General features: G+C 35.2%; 1 protein-coding gene across 3 annotated transcripts in view; it reads right to left on the reverse strand.

Annotated features, from left to right (window-relative positions):
• The window catches only part of SYT14 (synaptotagmin 14), a 155,018-nt gene that overhangs the window by 135,486 nt on the left and 504 nt on the right, over positions 1-19,028 (reverse strand). For 2 of the 3 annotated variants that reach the window (XM_068538441.1, XM_068538440.1), the window contains exon 2: positions 12,637-12,852. In XM_068538441.1, coding sequence (XP_068394542.1) covers positions 12,637-12,852 — 216 coding nt within the window. Of the gene's footprint in view, positions 1-12,636; positions 12,853-16,225; positions 17,154-19,028 lie in introns of those variants that run through there. The other variant, XM_068538439.1, reaches the window with a different exon arrangement.

Genomic DNA, 19,028 nt, shown 5'->3' on the forward strand with positions numbered 1-19,028 from the left:
TATTTCATTCATTATGGCTAAGTAATACTCCACTTGATAGACAGACAGACAGACAGATAGATACCACATCTTCTTAAGCCAATCGTCTATTGATAGGTTCTTGGGTTGTTTCCATGTTTTGGCTATTGTAAACAGTGCTGCTATGAACACTGGGGTGCACGTATCTTTTCAAATTAGAGTTTTTGTCTTTTCCAGATATATGCCCAGAAATGGGATTGCTGGATCATATGGTAGCTCTATTTTTAGTTTTTTAAGAAACCTCCATTGGGATTGACATATATACACTAGTATGTATAAAACAGATAACTAATTTAAAAAAATCCAATTAAAAAAAAAAAAGAAAGCTCCATACTGTTTTCCATAGTGGCTGTACCAATTTACATTCCCACCAACAGTATAGGAGGGTTCCCCCCCCCTTTTTTTTATTGGAGTATAGTTGCTTTACAAACCCCTCCTTTTTTTGTGGCTGTGCTGCACAGGCTTGCGGAATCTTAATTCCCCAACCAGGGATTGAACCCAGGCCCTCGGCAGTGAAAGTGTGGAGTCCTAACCACTGGACCACCAGGGAATTCCCCATTTGTAGACTTTTTGACGCTAGCCATTCTGACAGGTGTGAAGTGATACCTCATTGTGGTTTTGATTTGCATTTCTCTAATAATTAACAATGCTGAGCATCTTTTCATGTGCCTGTGGGCCATCTGTATGTCTTCTTTGGAGAGAAGTCTACTTAGGTTTTCTGCCCATTTTTGATTAGATTATTTTTCTGATATTGAGTTGTATGAGCCATTTATATATTTTGGAAATTAAGCCCTTGTTGGTTGTATTACTTGAAAATATTTTCTCCCATTCCATAGGTTTGTCTTTTTGTATTGTTGATCATTTCCTTTGCTATGCAAAAGCTTTTAAGTTGATTAGGTCCCATTTATTTATTTTTGCTTTTATTTCTGTTTCTTGCAAGATTGATCTAAGAAAATATTGCTACAATTTATGTCAGAGAATGTTTTCCCTATGTTCTCTTCTAGGAGTTTTATGGTGTCATGTCTTATATGTAGGTCTTTAAACAATTTTGAGTTTATTTTTGTATATGGTGTGAGGGAGTGGTCTAATTTTATTGATTTACATGTAGCTGTCCAGCTTTCCCAACACAGCTTGCTGAAGAGACTGTCTTTTCTCCATTGTATATTCTTGTCTCCTTTGTTGTAGATAAACTGACCACAGGTGTGTGGGTTTATTTCTAGGCTCTCTATTCTGTTCCACTGATCTATAATATATGTCTGTTTGGGGGCCAATATCACACTGTTTTGACTACTGTAGCTTTGTAGTCTTGTCTGAAGTCTGAGAAGGCTATGCCTCCAGCTTTGTTCTTTTTCCTCAGGATTGCTTTGGCAATTCTGGGTCTTTTGTGATTCCATATAAATTTTAGGATTATTTGTTCCAGTTCTGTGAAAAATGTTATGGGTAATTTGATAGGGATCACATTAAATCTGTAGAGTGCTTTGGGTAGTATGGCCATTTTAACAATATTAATTCTTCCAATCCAAAAGCATGGGATCTCTTTCCATTCCTTTGAATCCTCTTCAGTTTCCTTTATCAATGTTTTATAGTTTTCAGCATATAGGTCTCTCACCTCCTTGGTTAAGTTTACTCCTAGGTATTTTTTCTGACATGATTTTAAACTGGATTGGTTTTTTACTTTCTTTTTGATATTTCATTGTTAAAGAAATGCAACAGATGTCTGTATGTTAATCTTGTATCCTGCTACCTTGCTGAATCCATTTATTACTTCTAATAGTTTTTGTATGAAGTCTTTAGGATTCTCTATATAGAGTATCACATCATCTGCACATAGTGACAGTTGTACCTCCTCCCTTCCAATTTGGATACCTTTTACTTCTTTTTTTTTGTCTGATTGCTGTGGCTAGGATTTCCAATACTATGTTGAATAGAAGTGGTGAGAGTGGGCATCCTTGACTTGTTCCAGAATTGAGCAGGAAGGTTTACAGCTTTTCACCACTGAGTATTATGTTGGCTATTGGGCTTGTTGTAAATGGCTGTAATATGTTGAGATATGTTCCCTCTATACCCACTTTGGTGAAAGTTTTTGTCATGCATGGATGTTGATTTTTTTTTAACATCTTTATTGGAGTATAATTGCTTTACAATGGTGTGTTAGTTTCTGCTTTATAACAAAGTGAATCAGTTATACAAATACATATCTTCCCATATCTCTTCCCTCTTGCGTCTCCCTCCCTCCCACCCTCCCTATCCCACCCCTCTAGGTGGTCACAAAGCACCGAGCTGATCTCCCTGTGCTATGCAGCTGCTTCCCACTAGCTATCTATTTTACATTTGGTAGTGTATATATGTCCATGCCACTCTCTCACCCTGTCACATCTTACCCCTCCTCCTCCCCATATCCTCAAGTCCATTCTCTAGTAGGTCTGTGTCTTTATTCCCGTCTTGCCACTAGGTTCTTCATGACCTTTTTTTTCCCTTAGATTCCATACATATGTGTTAGCATACTGTATTTGTTTTTCTCTTTCTGACTTACTTCACTCTGTATGACAGACTCTAACTCCATCCACTTCACTACAAATACCTCCATTTCATTTCTTTTTATGGCTGAGTAATATTCCATTGTATATATGTGCCACATCTTCTTTAATGGATGTTGAATTTTATCAATTGCTTTGTCTGCATCTATGGAGATGATTATATGGTTTTTGTCTTTTCTTTTGTTAATGTGGTGTATCACACTGATTTCTTTGCATATGTTGAATCATCCTTGCAAACCTGGAATGAATCCACCCTGATCATGGTGTATGATCCTTTTTATGTACTGTTGGATTTGGTTTGTTAATATTTTGTTGAGTATTTTTCATCTATATTCATTAAACATACTGGCCTGTAATTTTCTTTTTTTTGTAGTGTCTTTGTCTGGTTTTAATATCAGGGTGATGGTGGCTTCACAGAATGAATTTGGGGGTTTTCCCTCCTCTTCAATCTTTTGGAATAGTTTGAGAAGGATAGGTATAAGTTCTCCTTTTTATGTTTGGTAGATTTCCCCATTGAAGCCATCTGATCCTGGATTTTTGTTTGCAGGAAGTTTTTTTTTATTACAGATTCTATGTCACTTCTAGTGATTGGTCTGTTAAAATTATCTGTTTCTTCTTGACTCAGTATTGGCAGGCTGTATGTTTCTAGAAATTTGTCCATTTCTTCTAAGTTGTCCAATTAGTTGGCATATAACTGTTCATAGTGTTTTCTTATGTTTTTTTTTTTTTGTATTTCTGCAGTATCAGTTGTTATTTTTCCTCTTTCATTCCTTATTTTGTTTTTTTGAGTCCTCTCTCTCTTCTTCTTGGTGAGCCTGACTAGAGGTTTGTCAATTTTATCTTTTCAAAAAACCAGCTCTTGGTTTTATTGATCTTTTCTATTTTTTTTAATCTCTATTTTATTTATTTCCTCTCTGATCTTTATTTCCTTCCTTCTGCTGACATTGGGTTTTGTTGTTCTTATTTTTCTAATTCTTTTAGGTGGTAGGTTAGGTTGTTTGGGATTTTTCTTTTTTCTTGAGGAACTTCCCTCTTAGAACTGCAATTGCTGCATCCCAATATGTGCTGTCATTATTGTTTGTCTCGAGGTATTTTCTGATGGCCATGCCCCGCTATGCGCGTACTGACATTGGGTTCGGCCCAGACCACATCCCAGGCCCTCAGGGCTGTCTCCATGCACCCAGATGGAGTCCTCTCCCAGGGCTAACCACACGAGTTTCAGTGCCTAGCTACTGCATGTACTAGCAGCCTCCCTCCCCACAGTGCATGTTTCCAGCTTGGAAGTATGATGAGGTGGCAGCCAATAGTACTCGTCCCTCTCCACTCTAACAGGTTAAATTTTTAAAAGCAAAATGTATCCATGTATTACTACATAAAGTGTTTTAAAATATAGCCATAAAAAATTTCTGGGAAAAATATGCTAAAGTACTAATGGTGGTTGATTCTGGGTGGTATGAACATGAGTGAAGGACATTAACTTCTTAGTATTTACTGTTTAAGTTCCTACCAGTCCATCACAAGGGAAGGTATAGCATTTTATTGGTTGATTAGTTTATTATTCTTATCAGAGATGCCCATATTAACAACAGTTGCCTTCTCACAGTTCCTATAACTATACCTAAGTATCATAGTGATAGGGTTACCTTTATTACTGTTGAGACTGTTACAAAGACTTATAATATTAGATGGAGCTTCCTAAATCTCCTATCACATACTCTAAAGCAAAGGTCTACAGTCAAGATTTCTACCAAACATTAAAAAATAATAACAAAACTAAGGTGTAACACTGCAGGGACAGGTAGTGTGCCACCTGCATAGACCCTTATGCTCTTTGCTGTGGTATGCTTAATACAATCACATCTACAGGTGACAGGAGACTAGTTCTAGATTTCTGTACCCAAGATAATTGGAATACTTCCCATAGGAACCAACTTCCCAAATCCTTCCCCGTATCTAAGTGATTTCCCACAATAGTCCATCATGAAGTTTTATAGTATCTCAAAAAACCAGCTCTGGCTTTTTTGGAATAAGCCTAGCAGGTAAAGTAATAAGTCACCAGTATTTCCTTAAGGGCTGCTCAAGTTTTCTGCTAAATACAGCAGGCATAATATGCTTCATATCTGAGTTTGAGACCAAAACCCCAGATATTTCCCAGTTGTATGGTTCTTGATTTTCCTAAGTGTCCAAAGTCTTCATGAAATTCTCTTAGAACAATGAGATAGCAATCTTGGAAGAAAAAAAGTGTTTTTATTCTTGTACTAGGTAGGAGAGTACTTGATACAGTATGTTATGGTGGTCAAGCAACTGTGTCTGCATCAACTGATCCTGGATTTGTATCCCAGCTGTTACACTTGGGTAAACTCGGGCATGTTAATGTACCTCTCTAAGCTGCTGCTTTTTCAAAATTAATTAATTAAACAGATAAGTAATAAAATCAAAATATTTCTGTGAAGATAAAATTAAATTCTATACAAAGACTTCAGCAGAGCCTGAAACACAATAAACATAAATTTTACTGTAGCCACATTAATAAACATCCCTCTGGCTGGAGGGCTCCTTTACCATAGGGCCTTCCCACCATGCTATCCTCCAGATTTCCATTATACTCTATAACAGTGAAGGTTTCTTCCCTGGGCTCCAAAGTTGACAGCCATGTTGGGCCTAGTCTTCAGAAATAGCTTTGAGTTTTCCATTTCCTTAAAGAGATTACCTCACAAAGTACAAACACACTTGCCTCCCTCATTAGGGACAGTTTCCTAGGAGATGTACCTTGTTGGTAAGCTTAAACTTATGGCAAATACAGATGTTCTAGTCAGTTTAAACCACCCATTATTGCCCTCAGGTAATATGATTATTATCAGTCCATTTGTGACTCTATGTAATGCTCCCTAAATGTATCTGAGACTGAGTTCCTATAGGCTTTGCTAACAGAAACCTGTAAAGTGTCAGGTCCCATTAACTGTCAGATTGCCATTAGCATTATTCCTCCACTTCCCAGACATGCCTCAACCCCTAGCAATGGACACAGGCCATGTTCGATTTATAGTGTATCTCTCTTATTTACTCGCTTGGTTACTGAATAGTTCTTTTTAAAAGCACTGACCTGTTCTCTGGTTACAAACACTTAGAGCCTCAGTTTTGCTGCTAATGAACTGTATGATCTTAGTAAAGTTGCACGTCTCTAGGTGTCAGTTTTGTAATCAGTTAATTAAGGATATCTTTAATGTCTACGATTTAATTTCTATCATTCCACTACTAGACAAGTATCTCAGACAAAAAAAAAATTATGAAAGATATATATAGATTTACCATGGAAAACACAGCAATCCCACCAGCTTATTTTAAGACTGGAAGTGTATAAAAATAGGTTTTTAGGACCACTGTGTACGGCTGTGTAGGCTGTGCACTGCAATAAGTACCTGGCTGAGGGGGGTGCTTAAGTACAGTGTGCGTTGGGTCCGCCAAAGCTTACACCTGGAGGAAGGAATGCCTTTTTCTTCTTACATAGGTGGTATCTGCTAACTGAACTATATTCTCATGATGAACTGTCTGCTCAAAGGTGGTACTCCTTTCTAATTCATCCACCCAGCAGGCTATGCCTTTACCTAAATTGCACAAAGACATCTCATTTTACAGGTCACAGGTAGCCTGCAAAAGTAGCACTATAAAAGAATTCTACACTACTAGTAACAATTGATCTCATCACATAAAAAGATCTCCAAAACACAAAGATGCAGGAAAAGTCTTCAAGATCAATTTCTCCCCAAATTGGTCATACTTAGAGTGCAGACACACATACACACACACATACACAATAAAGAATTCTTCAGAGGAGAAACGTTCACGAACAAAAACCTGAAGTCAAAGAAAAGGCTTATCAAAAATCTAAATAAACCATGTAATATAAACTTTTACTATTTTAAGACTAAAAATTTTTATGTCAAAGGCATCTGGAAAACACAGACACAATTTTTTTATACTTACCCTCTTCACACAGAAATTGTGAAAATCAATAGAACAATATAAAGCAGTTAAAATACACTTAAAGAAAATATAAACAAAGAATTTATTACTCTTAAGTATTATTTTAAAAGTAACATTTAAATAAAAGGAATAAAGAAATGTGTTTTAATGACCCTAATTTTAAGAAAACATCAAAATCAATAGCATGGAGCTTGTGAAGCAGCCATAGAAAGAGAGTGGCAAGTGTCTGTGTGTGTATATATATGGGTTACATGTACCCTAAGACATAAGTGATGCTGGAAATTATTTTTAATAGCATTTAAAATTAACTCACCAAAAAAAATAACATCATATGATTTTTAGTAATATAGCTATGCTACCATATGTAAATATAGCTTGGTAATCTCTATGGTGAACTGAGAATGAAAAGCTATAAATAACAAAGACATTCTAATAATTTTACACTGTTTGTTCTTTATATAAAATCTAATAGGCTTCTCCTGTCTAATATAAAAATGGAAAGTACTAAATAGCATGAATGGAATTTCAAAGGTTGTTCTATCTTACCAACTTAAACAAGATACCACAACCTACTATTTAACTCTTAGGCCTTTTTAAAATAAGAGGGTTATCAGAAAATCTGCTTAATTTTAAGAACAACAAAGTAAAATAAATTAAAATTGTGAACAAAGAAATTTGATAAATTATTTTAATGTTTATTTTTCCTAGAAAAATTTCTTACGGATATTATCCCCTTTTGTATTCCAAAAAATGGAAGATTAACATGGCCACCTAGAGGAGAAAACATGATCAACAAATAGAGGCCATAATATTTTCTTACTTTTTCTACAGTATCTGTATTTCAGATTTATAATATATAAACTGCTATAAAGGGCCCAACTGAAGGGGTTAATTATGAATGAAAGAGACTTAGGGAGGACACTAAAGCAGCAGTGATGACCAAACAGAAGCTAAAGCATCATTCATTTTTGCAGGGGACTTGACAAGTACAGCCTTTATAAACTTACTGTGTGACCTTAGGTTAAAAATTACTTAATTGATCTAAAATCTCCTCTCACTTCTGTAAAATGGAAATAATCTTATCTACCACAATGTGTTGCAGTGAAGCCTAAGTATAACAACGTGTACAGAAACTAACAGAGTCAGGCACATAGTAGGAGCTCAATGAATGGTAGTTCTCCCTACTTGATCAGAAAGTTCTCTTGCACTGGTCCTCCTAATCCCTATCCAGGCCCTCCCTGACCCTCTCTACTCTTGTAGATATTTCCAATATTGGCTGTTCCAAAGCTTCTCTACTGGAATTATTCAGAGTTTGAGAAATGGGGTAATGGTTCTTTACCAGCCCTAATGAGGTAACAATATGTCATGTAAAAAATGTACATTTAAAAATATTTTTCCTTCTACCTTATAATTCCCTTTAGTCACCTCAACCCACATTAGTCAAGTGTGACCTTCATAAACCTGCAGAACAGTATGCAGAATAAAGGGTCAGAGCAGTAAAGAGAAGCATAACCTACTCTACCGATCCCTTTCCTTGTACCTCAGGAGAATGAACCAAATCCTATAAGAGAACTATACTCAGTAGCCCTCTTAGGTGACCGGACTTGAAGTGAGCAGTACTTCTCCTGAGTCAACTATGCAGAGGCACAACCACCTGGCAGAGACTCAAATGTGTATTAGAAGCAAATCCCCATCCTTCCCAAATATATACCAGAGGAGGGTTACTATTGTTGAGTTGGAGGGAGAAGGTGAACCCCTTCAACTACCTCTCTTTCTTGACTCTGAAAGTTGATAGAGAACAAGTGGTATGAAAGTGCAGGCAGCAAATGTACACTCTCTTCCACTTATTCTCTCCTAACCACCTTCAATCTCATGTATGATTCTACACTATTAAAATGTACACTGAAAGTAACTGATCATCTTCTACTGGACAAAGGGGCTTGTCTGAATTCTCATCCTCCCCAGTCTCTCTGTGGTGTAGCATTCAAAACTCTCCTTCCGTGTCTGACGAAATGCAACATTCTCCCGATTCCCCACTTTATGGTTGTTACTTTCTCTTCTCTGTTTAAGTGACATCCTTAATTCTCTGTTAATGAAAGGAAATGACTCTTATCTTTTCTCTCCATACATTCTCCCTCAACAATTTAATACCTTCCCTTGATTCCTATTCTCTAAGTATATACAATCTGAAAAAACCTTCTCCCAAACTCCATTCATGATTTCAAGATCCACAGCCATTTCCAGTTGCCTAAATATTCTGCCTTACCATATACACAAAACCACTTTTATCTTCCACCCCAACCCACCATCCAAGAAAAAAAAATCCCTCTCTGGATTTCTTATTTATATTAATGACCTCATCATTTTCATAGTCATACTTGCTGGAAACTAGTGTCATCTTTGACACTTCCTTCCTTCTTTCTAATGTTCCAAATACATTTAGTTCCTAAATCCAGTAAATTGCACCTCTGTAATGTCTCTCCTATCCTCCTATATTCCTCTTGCCACTATTTTAATGCAGATTTTTACCATTTCCCACATAGATGACTCCAAAGACCTTCTTAATTGGTGTCTTTTCCTATAGCCTTCCTGTTGCTACATTACTCTTTCTAAAGCACATCCTTGGTCATGGTTCCTTGGTGAAAAACTTCTAGTGAGTTTTCACTGGTTAACAAATTAAATCCAAACTTCTACTCAGTGAGGCACTCCAGGCTTTAGACCTCATCTCTTTCTTTTTTATTTTACATATATATATGTGTGTGTGTATATATCTATGTGTGTATATACTGATATACACTAGATATATTGATATACTAATACATATACATATATATACTTATATACACACATACACACACACACACACCTATGTTAGAGCCAAGAGGACTTTTCTCTTGTCCTGAAATAGTCCCTACATTTTACCACTTCATACTCTGGCATTTATGAACTTCCCTCTATCTCAAATACCTCTGCTTATTCTTTTCAACTTTATACCCATTCTTCAAAGCTGAACCCAAATATCATTTTCATGGAAGTTCTCTCACATCTTCCCCAATGGATGGTAATTCACTCCCTTCCTTAAAACCTTTTAGCATTTTATACGTACTTCTGCATCTTTGCCTGTGGGCATGTTCAGAACTTACTATCACTTGAAATTGCTTTTCTCTAAAATCTGGAGCTCTGAAATCTCCCTCTCTAATCAAGTTTTCCTGTTCTTCCCTGACTCCACTGATTGCTGTGAGTGTATTTTGCGCTCACAGCAATCTTTGATTTTTCAATTAGCAATAACCTATGATACAAAAAACTATCCTCCTAGTCTACTGTTATCTTACATTATCACTTGATCATCTCCCCATCCTAAATCCCAATGACAGTATTTTAACAACAACAAGGATATCTCTACCTGGATATTCCACAGACACCTCAAATTCAGTATGACTGAAACTAAATTATCTCCCTCCCACAAACTTACTTCTCTTATGCTTTCTAGACTAACTAAACAATCTTAATTCCTTACTCACTGCATATGTTCAGTCACTCACCAGGATATACTGAGACCATCCCTCAATCTACAAATTCTTTGTCCCTCAGTTAACACTGCTAATGAGGATCTCATCACTGTTTATCTAACCAGTCCTTTTGCCTCCAGTAGTTCCTACCTCCAATTCATCTTCTATTACAGTAGTTAAATAATCTTTCTTAAACACACTGACCTAAAAGTGTCACACTATCCAGCTTAAAAACCTTCCAGGGTTCTACATTCCCTGTAAGACAACATCCAAACTCCTGAGCATGGCATTCAGCACAGATCCTAGGTTAAAGACACTGACACACACTGTCTTCTGCTTTCCTGCAATCACTATTACATGGTGGTTGAACAGTTCTCCCTCAAGTCTAGTTCACCTATCCTGTGAAGACTGCATCATACATCAGACTTCCCCTTTCGCCGCCTCCCAAACAAAGTCTCAGTCCTCCTCTGTATTTCTACATTACGTTGTTCATGTAACTAGCAGACCTCTTAACACACTACATTACACATGTACTCACTGGTCATCCTCCTCCAGTCTGTGGGCTCTTTAAAACAAGCTTGTTTTTATTCATCTTTACATCCACAGGATCTAGTATGGCACATAAAAAACTTTCAACAAATGTTTATGAAATAAATAATTTCAGAATGCCTAAAATCAATCTACCCTGGGTAGATTGGTCATTGATTAATCATTTATCATTGATTGATCAATCATTGATTGATCACTGGTTAATCATTTATCAAATCATTTAGGGTAGAAATGGTAGAAAAGTACAAGTGGGTCCTAAGTATATAGGTGAAATGAAATGAGAGGGTGATTCCAGAGGTGAGGGCAGGAACAGAAGAGCCACTGAGATTACGCTTCTCTCTTCACCCTTTTCCCCACAGATTGTTGAGCCACGCGAGAATAACAGGACTACAAGGAAGAAGCAATCAAGCCAGCAGACAGGCAGAAGAAGGAGTGAGCAGGGAAAAATAAAACCCTAAACTGAAGTTGCAGAAAGGGAAGTGTCTAGGGTCACAGACTACACACTCAGGGCTTGCTCGTAGCTACTCACTATCATCACCATCACTGCTTCACCACCCATAACTACGACTACCATTTACTGATCACTTACCTATCACGCACCAGACACTATGCTAAAAACACCACACATACCATTTAATGTCCATGACAACCCTATCAGCAAGGTATTATTCACACTTAGAGACAATGAAACAAACCTAGAAACTATCAAGTACACTGCCCATTAAGTACACTGCCCATTAATATAGTACACTGCCCATTAAGTACACTGCCCATTAATATAGTAAGTCACAGGGCCAGAATGTGAACAAGGATCAGGCTTCAAGACCCATTCTCTTTCTGCTCTACTATTCATGAACCAGAGTTTACATAAGTTGGGGACTGGCTTTACTGCTTTTGCATTATTTAGTTATCTTTGTAAGCACATGTCTTATTTTCTCGAGTACTAAGAAAGGTATTTTTGAGGGTAGAGTCCATGTCTAATATTTTTTATTTCTTTCGTAGCGTCTCATAATGAGTCTTCCATATTTGATTAATTTCTTACTGTACCTATGTACTAGCAGAAATAAAAGGGAGGTATATTAATCTTTAGTTAGCATGAAGCCAAATACAAAAATTTAACTCCTTTGACAACTGTATGTGCCAGAGTAAGTCATCAATAGTAATAGGCCCCAAAACACAAACCACAGCTGCAATATTAAAGTTAGTTTGTGTTTAATATAATAACAAAAATGCTATTTAAAATATATTGCTCTTTTCTTCATATCTGGGCATAAATATAATAATTACTATGAGTAGTCACACATTGTATCAAGCAAACAACTTACTTAGATGTGGAAATAAAAATGCTTTAGGTAATGGTAAAACCTTTTTTATTTCTCTTTTAGAAAGATATAAAAACACTTGAGAGTGGACCTGTATCTTCTACATAGGTTGAGTTCTAATGTCAATGTCAGCACATGAGGCAAAAATCAACAGGGGACAAAAAAATCCTTGAAAATTCATTAAATTTCCCTTAAAGTCTCGTACAATACAGTACCGGCTCTCAATAAATCTATCTCAGACAGTTTTTCCTCCTACATGGAAGAGATCACCACTCCTTCTGCTTCATGCCACATGAAGTATCTGGCTCATGTTAGGGCCCATACTGAATGAAAAAGCATTCATTTACACACTAGAATCATATTCAACACTGTGAGATTCTTAGACCATATCAGTTCCTGTAACAGGTATTTAGGAACTGACTCCATCTGAGACAACAGCAGATTCACACTTCCCATCTCATGTTCATTATGAAAAGAGAGCTAGAATTACCACCGTATTTAAATTATTTGGTGTTTTGCTTTTGGGTGTTTTGGTTTTAGTTTTGGTTTTTGGCTTGAGCCCAAAGATTTGAATTTGAATAAATTATATTCCCAGAAATGTGACCCTACTATATATGCTATCTCTTATTTATTGTGCAACCACAGACATCTAGAGTTTTAGAAACAAATAATCAAATACTATAGTGTAAAAAAAAAAAAATACTTAACCTATCTTACCTTCATCTATTGATGCTTCGCTACTGTATCCATCATACTCTGCAGAGAGAGGGCTATATTTCTGTCTTGTTTCCCAAGTATAGCTCTTTTGTCTAGAATCTGCCAATGGTAGTCTGGAATTTTGTGTTCTGGATAAGGCCTCATGATATTTACCCAGGGCTTCATCTTCACTTTCAGAGGATGAACCATGCTCATCTTTGTCAATGTAGGAATTATCTATTTGGAACGACACGGAGAGCAGATCAAAATATAACGCAATAAAATGTAGCGAATTTGCTATAGTTACATACATGTTACATGCTTATATATGTATCATATATATTCATACACACACAAATATATATATATATATAAAAACATATATATACACATCACACAATCTGAATTTTCAGCTTTAGAAAAATATTTTTTCATTTAAGAAGCCCAAGCTTTAGATTTTTATGTTTTAATAGAAAGAACTGACTTGTATACTTGAATTATATAAGTAATATTAGTCATAGGGATTTTCCAACCACGGTACAGGTAAACAGAGTAATAGGGCTCTCCATCTTACACAATTTTTTTTAAAGCATCAGTAGCACACAAAGGAAGTTATAAGTATTGCCAATACATATGGACCTGATTCAAATAATTCATGCTACAAGAGACATTTTTGGTTATCATCTTAGTCAAAATTTTCGTAACTGATGACGCTCAGTGTTAGAAGCAGAACAAAGAAATGGACAGACATACACTATTGATGGAATTATAAGTGGTACAACTTTTCTAGAGAGCAATCTGGCTATACATATCAAACTTTCTAATCTGCATAGTCTTTGACCCATTTCTAGGAATTTACCAATTCCATTTCTAAGAATTCAGCCTAAGGAAATAATTAGCAAGTGAGCAATGATATGTATTTGAGACAATTTACTATACTGTGTTTAACAGCAAAGGAAAACAAAAATAAAATATAAGCTAAATGTCCATTGCTGAGCCTTGGTCAAGTAAATTATGATACATCTATGAAATGATATACTACACAGTCATTAAAAATGAGGAGGTGAACTTACAAGTACACACAGGGAAAGAATAACTACCACATCATGTTAAGAGAAAAGAGAAACTTTTCTCATGTTAAGAGAAAAGAGAAGAAAAGAGATTAACATACGTATGCCTACATGCAACATATACACACATACATGCAGTATAAGTTTACACGTACATACAAAAACGTCTGGAAGCATATACACCAAGCTTAACACATTATCTGTGAAAGGTAGACTTACTATGAAAATTTTACTTAAATATACCCAAATTTCAAATAAATTTTTCAGAAGGTAAATTAATTAATTTTATATTATTTTAAAAAGCACTAGTTATTACCATTTTTTTAAGGTAAAAATTTTGAAACTGCATCATGTTGAGATTCATTTAGACCACGATGCAACCTTCTCAGAATTATAAAACAACTCTAGAAGGATAAAGAGACCATAGCAGTCAGAATTTATTAGTTCAGTCTAGATATTTCTCTCATTATACTCAGCTAAGATCATCTGCACTAGAGGAATCAAGGTTTGAAATTCAGGTGGGAGACACAGAACGAGTAATTTTAAAATATGGGATAGAAATTGAATGTTTTAGAGTTAGAAGTAAGGGAGCTTGGACGTCACTAGTCTAAGTCCCGCTTTTTAATTCAGCAAAATAAAACCATCAAAGGGTAAAACTATGACTAATGTTATATTCTGCACTGTCCAATTTAGTAGTCACCAACCACATGCAGCTATTTAAACTAAGTAGAAATAATAAAATTTAAAATCTAGTTCTCCAGTGCTACCAACCACGTTTCAAGTGCTCAATAGCTACCTGCGGACAGTGGTTACTGTTTGGAGCAATATAGCTATGTAGAACTTTTCCATCATTGCAGAAAGTTCTATTGGACAGTGCTGAGATGGCAGATCTAGTCTAGAACCTAGGCATTCTGACTCCCAGCGTTTAGCACTTGTGGGATACCATGGTGGTGGTCTTAAGGCAGCAGAAGAGCTCCGAGGAGGGTAACTAGAAATTCACCTACTACAAAATATTACCTAAAGTAGCCCTGCATTCAGGAACAGAGAAGGAAACTCTTCCTCCTCTTATTATACCTTATAAGCTCTGTCAGAACCTAGGACACAGGTACTAGCAACATTATAGTTCAGCTAATGAAGGGACAATCCATATGGGTCAAATGATTTTCAAAACGATTTTAGAACATAACATGTTTCAGTTTAGTACTGACTGTAATCTAGAATACTTCAGAAATATTTGATTTCTTTTAGGCAGCAGCATGTTTCTTAATGAAAACAAATCAAAACAAAATTTTAAATTCTGTATTGCTACCTGCAGTATTTATTACTAGCATCCATTCTACTGTTATTTTATGAATAAAATAATATGTAAACTATTCTACTTAATTTTATTTCTCTTTTAATTTTTGCTACTTCAAGTAATAAGGCTACCAAAACTAAACCAAGGCTACCAAAAAAGCACTGAATCTGACATTCAAAAAACTGCTACAAGAATAGACTTCAAAATGGAGGTATTTCCAAAAATTGGCATTCCTTTTTAATTAGCTCATCCATCCCGGATCAGCCTCTATTATATCATTTAAAAAACATTCATATAATTGATAAATAGCAGACCCTATTATGCACAAAGTCATGTAGCAGAACTGAAACAGTCTTCTTCATTTCTACTGCGACTCAGTATTTTGGTTATTTTATAAGAATGTAAATATACACAAAAATTCTGCATGTATCTTTTATAAATAAAAGCCATTGTACTTCTGGCCTTGTGATCAGATCAGCAATTAATGAAAATGACTAAGGGATAGCCAGGTGTAATAACTAGCGATATGAAGCAATTCTGCAACCAAAACCAAGTAACTGTCAGCTAATTGTTTTAAAAATTGTCACAAATATTGTGGATGAAAACTATAACTGCTTAGTTGGAATCTTAATTCTACATAGAGAACTCATGAATAATAATAGATTGTTCATGTATACACATTGGAAACATATAAGTCATATAAAACTTAATGTATGGCTAAATGAATAGATACATATCCTGAAGCATGTTATTCAATAAGATAAAAATCTATTGCTCTCAAGGAAAAACATAAAACATTTGGTACATTCTTACTAGGAAAGATGTGAAGAGCAACACGGTATAACGGGCTTAAGGGTTGGTTACAAAAATATAAAATTTTTAAATCTAACTATAGCACACCAAATAAATTCCAATTAAAGTATGCACACTACTTAAGAAAACCACAGAATTTCTGGTTGTAAAATAAATGGGTAAGTAAAATTAAGGCCCTTAAAATTGGCCAAATAATGCAGGGACCAGGGGCAGTAACTGAATTAGAGGTATACAAATAACATGAATGCTTTTGAAATGACTGTGAGAAAAAACTGCATGACTTTAAAAATGTCTCCCAGTAAGAGGATTCAAGAAAGTCTTAAATTAGATATACAGATGTGTATAGAAAAATTTAGAAATTTGGATGTTTTCCTAATGTAAAAAATCAAGAGAAAATTTTATCACTCAAACTCACATTAGGAGACCTCACCTTTTTCTGGTATTATCTCAGAATATTTTTCATCTTTACTCTTTGCTGTTTCTTTTTTGGCAGAAATGGCTTCGTTTTTCTTTGTTTTTATGTCTCCTTTCACTTTGTAGTATTTTGTTGGATTTATTTGTTCTTTGATTTTTCCATAACACTTACCTTTAGAATTAGTTGATGCTGCTGGATGCATGTCTTCTTTCTTAATGGATTTCTGTATCATATGTCTATTGCTTTCCAAAATACCTTTTGGAGAACATTCATTTCCTGAACACTTATTCCCTTTGGATCCTTTACTTTTAATATGTTTTTCAGCCTTCTTTAAATAATTTTCTTGCATTTCTTGAAATCTTACCTCCTTTAGGTCATGCTTACCATTATTGGAAATTCCTAATCCATATTTTCTACATCTGTCAGTACTTTCAAGTTCTTGACAAGTAGATCCAGCCCTTGCATTCTGCTTGCTAACTGATATCCCACCATCACTCATCTGGCCTTTCAAAGAAGAATCACCAGCAGTATCGGTTTCTTGATATTTTGATTGCGTCTGTTGCCTCTTATTAATATGTTTAAATGCTCCTTCTTCATTCATTCCTTGATCTTGTTTTTGTGAAACTGAAGTGTTATAGCTATTTATTCGATTTGCTTGGTGCTCTAAATTGAATTGTGTTTTCTGACAATTAGTGTTTTTGGAGACTTCTGGTAACGTGGTATTTTCTCGTTTAGAAGTATCTACAGCTTCTGTTGCTGCAGGGCTTTCCTCTTCTGGGCGAAAGCCACTTATCATACTTGTTACCTGTTCAGCAACCGAGTCAGTGAAAGCATAGCTGACTTCCCCCACAGCAGTGGTCAAATCTTCCACAGCATTACTGATTGTGTCCACCAGAGAGGACACTGAAGGCAGATTCTGCTGAAAATTTTTGAAAAACGCCATTTTCTAATTCCTTGTTCCTAAAAGGTGCAATAATGGAATTTTCTCTTCTCAAAAAATCAACCACTTTCAAGTCTGAATTTAACATTTACTTAAATGGTGCTATTCATTAGCTCAATATCAGTATTTCACATTGTATCTTTTAATTTTTCTGTAAATGCTTATGCAATGGAAGAAATATGTTGAAGTAAAGACGCTTCAAAAAAAAATCAAACCACTTGGTTTAAACGTAATGACTTTTTTCCCACTCCACAGCTATCATAACAGCAGCAAGACAATATTTTCCCCTCAAATACTATTGAGTTTTTATTCTATACCTGCAAGAAGAAGTATAAAAAGGATTTTTATTAGGTACTTTTTAGTTTATTTATTAATAGTCTATGTATGGGAACTACCCTATCTTATTAACAAAGTACCAATATCATTTCAAAATAAAAAATATATTAAGGGTTTCCCCTATATATTCCCCTAAATATATACTTGTTTACATATCTAAACAATTTTGCATCGAGGTTAGAATAGGGAAGAGCAGAGGGTGAACATTTGCAGAGTTGCTATTACATGTAAGGCATTGTGATTTACAAATTTTATCTTACTTGATCTTACAATAACTCTAGGAGGTAAATATTATTATTCTTATTTAATAAGTGAATAAGAAACAGTCTCAGAAAAATTAATAAGGTCCCCGAGACCTTTCCAATGGATCCTCAAGGTCAAAACCATTTTTACAATAAGAGTAAGAGGATATGTAACTTTTCACTTTCATTCACTCACAAATGAGCACTTGGATTTTCCAGAGGCCATATGACAGACTGAATGCAGAAGCAGATGTGAGAATCCAGTTGCTTCCTTCTTCTGTGCCAGTCATTAAAGAGATTTGCAATGTAAAACAATGTCACTCTTCTCACCAAACTTTTTTCATTTTGGTTTTAGAAAATATATAGTTTTTAAAATGAATACATTTAGATTAACATGTAATAGGCTTATTGTTGGGTTTTTAAAAATAAATCGATAAAAAATATTTTAAAATTTTCTTAGCCTACAACTTCTAATTTGGTACATACCAACAGCTATAACTCACATAAACAAAAGCTCTTTGGGGTCCTCAATAATTTTTAAGAGTGTAAAGGGATAAGACCAAAGAAAAACCAGAAATGCTAAAACACAGAATTACTGGAGGTTGCTAAAAGAGGTATCTTTAACCAGTTCATTCTACACAAATGATGAAAAAACAGGACTGAAGTGACGTATGAGCAACATTAAACTAGATCAAACCAAAACCACATAAAGTACTATAGTTTCCTAATGCAAAAGCTGCACGATGTAATTCAATAATAAGATTTTCATAAACAATGAGGCTATCACTTTTTAAGTTATCAGAAATAAGAGAAAAGCATCTCTTCAACATTTATACATGGACAAGAAAAGCAAGGTTTCTCTTCCATTGTTCCTTAAAATTCTTCTCAATTAATGTCTTACTTTTACAATTTTCAACTTGCTCCTGCTATCATTTACATAAGCCAGTCTTTGGAAATAGCAAATAAAGAACTCTTGTAATGATTTTAAAATGTAAAATTTTTTCATAAGAGAAAGAACAGTTTCACAGCCCTCATCTTTCCTGCTATCTAGTAACACTAAGTCATATAATATGCCTGTGGTGCCAAGGGAGGGAGAAGAACACTAATTTTCATAATCACACTTTATACACTAAGTTACCGGGGAAAACCACCTTCTCCAAACAATAAAATTATCCATCACTGAGAATTCAACAGCACGTAAAGGTAAAGGGTGAATACTTTCAAAAGCCTTCTAGGGACACGGGAAGAAAGCTCTCTAGAGAACTATTTGGACAATGGATTAAAGCATAAAATGTAATAA

Source organism: Eschrichtius robustus, chromosome 3 (assembly GCF_028021215.1).
Source record: "Eschrichtius robustus isolate mEscRob2 chromosome 3, mEscRob2.pri, whole genome shotgun sequence".
Taxonomy (NCBI): domain Eukaryota; kingdom Metazoa; phylum Chordata; class Mammalia; order Artiodactyla; family Eschrichtiidae; genus Eschrichtius; species Eschrichtius robustus.